At 49.2% G+C, this 5,520-nt stretch overlaps 1 protein-coding gene across 1 annotated transcript; it reads left to right on the plus strand.

Annotated features, from left to right (window-relative positions):
* Window positions 1–830: 830 nt before the first annotated feature.
* On the plus strand, window positions 831–2,141 carry LOC108863793 (peptidyl-prolyl cis-trans isomerase FKBP65-like). The gene is made up of 2 exons (XM_018638386.1): window positions 831–848; window positions 1,032–2,141. Exons 1-2 carry the CDS (start codon window positions 831–833, stop codon window positions 2,139–2,141), a joined length of 1,128 nt encoding a protein of 375 aa, XP_018493902.1.
* Window positions 2,142–5,520: the final 3,379 nt, after the last annotated feature.

Consider the following 5,520-nt stretch of genomic DNA (forward strand, 5'->3'; position numbering starts at 1 on the left):
TGAGCTCGGAGCCCATGAGCCCCGTGGCTTTCGTCGCGTAGCCGCCACAGGGTGAACGAGCTCAGACCGATCAAGTTGGGAATCAAGATTGAGGTCGATTGATTCCTCTCGATATGGCCCTCGTCAGATTCAGGTCTAGATAAATGAGATTCGAGTCCATTCGTTTTGACAGAGTAGGAATAAGAAATAAGTCCAGCGCTCCGTTCGTTGTGCTGTTTCCCGCCGCCCAAGATCTCGAGGGTTCGTTCCGAGCTTCCGCGGAAGATCGGATAGAGTTTCGAGGAGTTTCGTTTACATCTGACATCGGCCGCACGTCGTCGGCAGCAGGGCGGTCGGAAGAGTCGGAAGCAGCTTCTCGAATGTTCCGACAGCGCGCGATGTTTTCGGCGCCATTTTTTGCCATTGAAAATTGGTTCCCGCGAAAGAATGTCGGGATTCGCAGAATCAGCAGACACAGCGCGAGCTCGGTCGCTTCGGTCGTCGTATTGCGGATCTCCGCCGACAAAGAAATAAATTTTATCTACAGTTCATCCAAATTCACCGTCCTTTTGGAGAAGACGCGCGATTTCAAGTGATGTTCACCTTCTTGTGGCAGTCTTTAGCGGATGTGCACATTCGACAAAGTATGAAGTTCCACTGCCGTTACCGTGAAAAATGCATAAGCCGCTAGCTATCAGCAGCTGAAACAGTTCCTGAAGGCTGGTTTCCCGCCGCTCCATTGCTCTCAGGACGTGACATCCGGATGCCAGCGAGGAAAGCCAGCTTTCGAAGATACTCGTCAGTCGTCTGATCGAGGGAGTTTGACGAAGCGCGTGTTAACGTTGACAGCAATGGCTAAGTTGGACAAAGTGCGTCTCTACTGCTTTGACAAGCCCTTCCTCAGTTCAATGATTTCCTTCGCCGGGCGCCTATCGGATACGTCTGTCCGTGGTATACCGAGACTCCCGTGCGGAATCGTCCGGGCATGGATAATTGAGACCCGGGATATGGTGCGCTCGTAACATTTTCATTCGACGTGATTCGCTTTCCAGATAAGCATCGAGACACTTAAGGGAAAGGGTGAAGCCTTACTCCCAAAACTTCTCTACAAACTGCAACTCGCTCCGGGAGCTGGCGAGGACGTGCCTGAGAATAGTGAAGTGCAAGTCGAACTCCGCCTGATCGTGAGGGGTCAGAGCATTATCGAATACTCGCAGGAACCCTTCGTGAAACAACTGGAGCAAGTTCTGCCGACGGGATTGAAAATCGCTCTCTCATCGATGCGGAAAGGTGAGAGGGCTCTGATCTGGATGGACTCGGCTCTGGCCTTCGGATCGAGTGCATTGTCCTTGGAGCCTGGCGTGAAAATAGCCAAGGACTCCAATCTTGTTTTCGAAGTTTTCCTGCGGTCCTGGAACGATAAGCCCGAGTCGACGAAACTGCGGTTCAAAGACAGAACTCCTTTTGATAGCATGGCTCTGATCCGAGAGGATCTCAACGCTGCGGAAGCTCTCATAGAGAATGGCAAGAAGCTACAGGCTCTTCGGATTTTGAAAAGAAGTCTGTGGTCTGCCCGTAAGGTGCAGATCGACGCAGAGAAATCACCAGCTGAAGAGAGAGCTCGTCAGAGCTTCGTTCACGCCATTACGGTGAAGACAGCAGAATGCGCCTACGAACTGGGGCACTACCCGCTGGCTGTTTCTCTGTCAAAAGAGGCGCTCGAAGTTGATAGATTCGACGCATACGTTAATTACATCTGCGGTTGTGCTTATTTCTCGCTGGGCTACGTGAGCTCAGCGACTCGCTACATCCGCGCGGCCCATCATAGCGACTTGCAGAACGGAACGTACGAGAGAAAAATGCGGGAGATCGAGAGACATCAGGCGCTGCTCAACAAAGACGTAGACTACGACTCCGACAGAGAAGAGTTCGAAGAATATGCGGCCCACTGCCTCAAGAAAATCGACGAGAATAAGAAGGCTCTGAGGAAGAGCATAAGGAAATTCGTCAATGAGCAGTTTGAGAAGAGGCAGCAGACAGTCTTGATCGGCGGCGGTTTCCCACCGGCCCTCCTTAAAGAGTTCAAGGATAAAATTATGGCAGGAGGATCGCGTATTTATTTTGTTCATGGAGGTGACGATGTCCTCGAATTGAAGTATTAGTCCGCCCTGGAAGATCTCTTCTTCTGCCCCGCGCCGCTGGTGATCTCCGATGTTTGGAATTCTTCCTGCTCAGTGGCGTACCAACGAACGGAAGCTTGGTCTCTCCGAAGATGTATGGAAGGGGGAAAAGGAATTGAGACTCCCGATGGAAAACCTGTGGTTGAGTGACGAGATTCGACGTCAGAAGCAACTTCTTGCATATAGGTCTCGATTCCTTGAGGGAATCCGGCGCGAAAGCTCATTTCCAGGGCATTGTGGTGGGGAAATAATTCATGGAAAACAACATGCGTCTTGAGACAGCGATCTCTGATACTTGTCAGCTGTGCCCGAAGAAGTTCGTGGCCGCGTGCTTCTCGATTTTAAACCTCATACTGTTCATAGTGGAGAGAAACCATACATTCGCGTGCTCCGTCGCGCGAAAGCCCGTCGAAGTCGACCATCGTTGGAAAGGTCCGGAGGCATGATTTTTTCGTCGTTATCTTAGCAAGCGATAATCCGCAGCGCCTGGGGCATAATTTAATTTGAGAGCAAGTTCACTCTCAGACCTGCATAACACCTCCCTGAGGTTTCGAGTGATGTGAGGAAGAGCGCATTCCTCCTAATCGGTGGCTGTAGTCTTGTATTCGAGTCATCCCAATTGGGAACACCATGAACGACAATACGAAATAGAATCAGGTCCTGTCGGCGACTCATTGAGACCACTCGGCGGTGGTTTTGTCCGGAAACCGAGAAACGCAATGCGCACTGTTCCGCGCAGGAAACGACCAATTTTTCGATGCAGAACCGTCATTGAATAGAAATTGCTCCAATCTTCACTCAGAGTCTCTTCACTATGAATCCCTGTCAGCTTGACAGAAGGCAGCTATAATATGTAGATGTCCGGGAGGATTTCTCAGGATTCAGAGGAGATAGCCTATGATCATTGATAAAACTGTAGAACACTTCGTGCGTCGTAACAGAGTTCCTCTTATGAACCCATACTGATGGAAGCACTGCTTTTTAGCGATGCAGTCTTGTATGCACGAATCGCGTACTATCGCACAACGCATCCGGTGACCATCGACTTCTCTCGAAAACAGTCATATCCAATGCACCTAGAAACCGTTCGGGAGCCGCATCATGCGTATCAGTGAATTGCCAGGCTCGTGAGTCCAATTATGTTGATGTGTGATTGAATCGTTCGTGAGACGGGGCGCGTCTGCCCACTGAGGATTGGCTGTAATCTGCTCAAGAGTCTTGTCTCCCATCGGTTGGAGCATCAGAATGTGAGATATCTGCGGGAAGGTAAGCTTAGCTCATCATGTGCGACTGCCTTACCGATCGATACTTCTCGGAGTGCTTCGGCGACCCGGGGGTTAGTGCCTCCCGGCCCGCCTGCTCGGATTTCATGGACTTATCATGCGGCGGACCTCGCTGACTTGCTGGATGAGACGATTAAACGATGTACCTACGCTTCTCCGACGCTCCGTCTTCGATCATCTGCCCTCGTTGGAGATTCCCTTGAGCCGGAACTTCGCAGTGAACAAACAGCTCGAGTATTTCCACGGTGATGGACTCCTCATTCATGGTATGATTGGAATGTCGCGCGATTCTGTGGGGAGAGTTCACCTAAAAGTTGCCTATCCTCTCGATCTAGACGGACCAACGGAGCCGGGACCCAGTCTCTTGTGTGGTCCCGAAGATGAAAATCTCTGAACACTGTCCACTTGTTGCCCAATGAAAGCGCAAAGGAGGAGCTCCCAGCTCTTCCAAGGCGAAGAAAAATGTTCCAAAGACAAGATTTCTCATTTATCTGATTCATCTTCTCCTCTCCAATCCTAATTTTCTCCAGCCCAACAGAGCCGATATTGGTCATCACGACGACGAAGCCTCGGACGATTCAATCAAACTCGAATATGATGACAATGAGGACCAAATCATAGAGTCTCATAGGCGTCTCAGGAGACAAAGCTGGAGCAGCTCTGGGCTCTCAAGAAAAAAGCGCAGGCTACTGACTGAGTCTCTAACTCAGTCGGGTAATGGGCGTAGAACTACGCTCTTTCTCAATCGGCTTCCTCCAAATGCCTCACGGGTCCGAACATTTGTTCCACAAAACGTAGCAACCAGAAGGTTGGCGGAACTGGAGTACGTAGACTGAATTACATATGGAATGTATTGTAGGGTAGGGTTCACCACTGCCATCATAACTCCAGTCGACGGGACGTAATCCCGGGATAAGATTAGGAGACTTTCTCTGACTGCTCTGCTCTCTCATCTCTCATAGATGGAGTAGGGTTTCCAAATCATCGACATCAGCTCTACTGCACTGGTTCCTCACTCCGATTTTATAATTAGGATACTTCGTTCAAGGCAATTGGTACGCTTAAGGTAGTGACATCTTCGAGCGAAAAAATTATCATACTAAGACGCTCGTTGACTGCTGGATCTGCTCACAGTAAACATCGTTTTTTACCATAAAATGATGAGATAACTTCGGATGAATAAGGGACGCCATTACGAGCCATCGCGGATATCCTTTCACGCTTGACCACAATGAAAATCATGCTTCCATGCGTGCAATCATGGTTCTCCCCATCAGAGGATGGAGATACATCGCTCAAACGTTCCTAAGGGAGCCAATTGTGTCTATGAAGTAGATCACAGATCACAGTTCCCGTGTCACGGTATCACGGAAAATCGAGATACCCTTGTCAGCCCTATATACTCTAATAGTCGACAAAATAAAGCGCAAATAGGTCCGAAATATTTCATATATCGCGCCATTCGCTCGATTGTTTACATGCCGGCATTCATCTATCAATTCTATTCTTCATTGCTTCATTGTTTACATCGGGCATTCATCTATCAATTCTATTCTATTCTTCTATTAAGGTCTCGGTAAATCGCAGAGACCCCTGCAGTGCCTAGCTAATCCCACTGATGTGTGATTGAAATGTTAAAAGCGATGATAGATACATTGCAACCCGTGAAGTTGCATGAAAAATCAAATTTTCCCGCTGCTCGCCTGCTTGTTTACATCATCTTGTTTACCAACACGAGTGATATCCACGTGTTGTGATGTTCCAGTCGGAGTCGGCAGTAGAAGAGGATGCTGAGCATGACGCGCGAAGTGAAGGTCCCAAAGACTTCTACGAAGTCTATCTAAACAGGGATGAAGACGAGATGGACTGCACGCCGCCCTCTCAGGAAACGATCCAAAGACAGGGTGTCAAGAGCCTACCAGAACTTCTGGTAGCTACTCTCGACACCCTGCAGCCGACGAGTGTGCCGGCAGAGCTCATCTTCAGCAAGGCACGCTCTGCTAGGCGTTATAATCAAGAATCTCAAAATGATGAGCGATTCGGTAATTATATATTCCTGAAAGGTTATATCACGAAGA

The sequence above is a fragment of the Galendromus occidentalis genome, unplaced genomic scaffold (assembly GCF_000255335.2).
Source record: "Galendromus occidentalis unplaced genomic scaffold, Mocc_1.1 scf7180000076951, whole genome shotgun sequence".
Taxonomy (NCBI): Eukaryota; Metazoa; Arthropoda; class Arachnida; order Mesostigmata; family Phytoseiidae; genus Galendromus; species Galendromus occidentalis.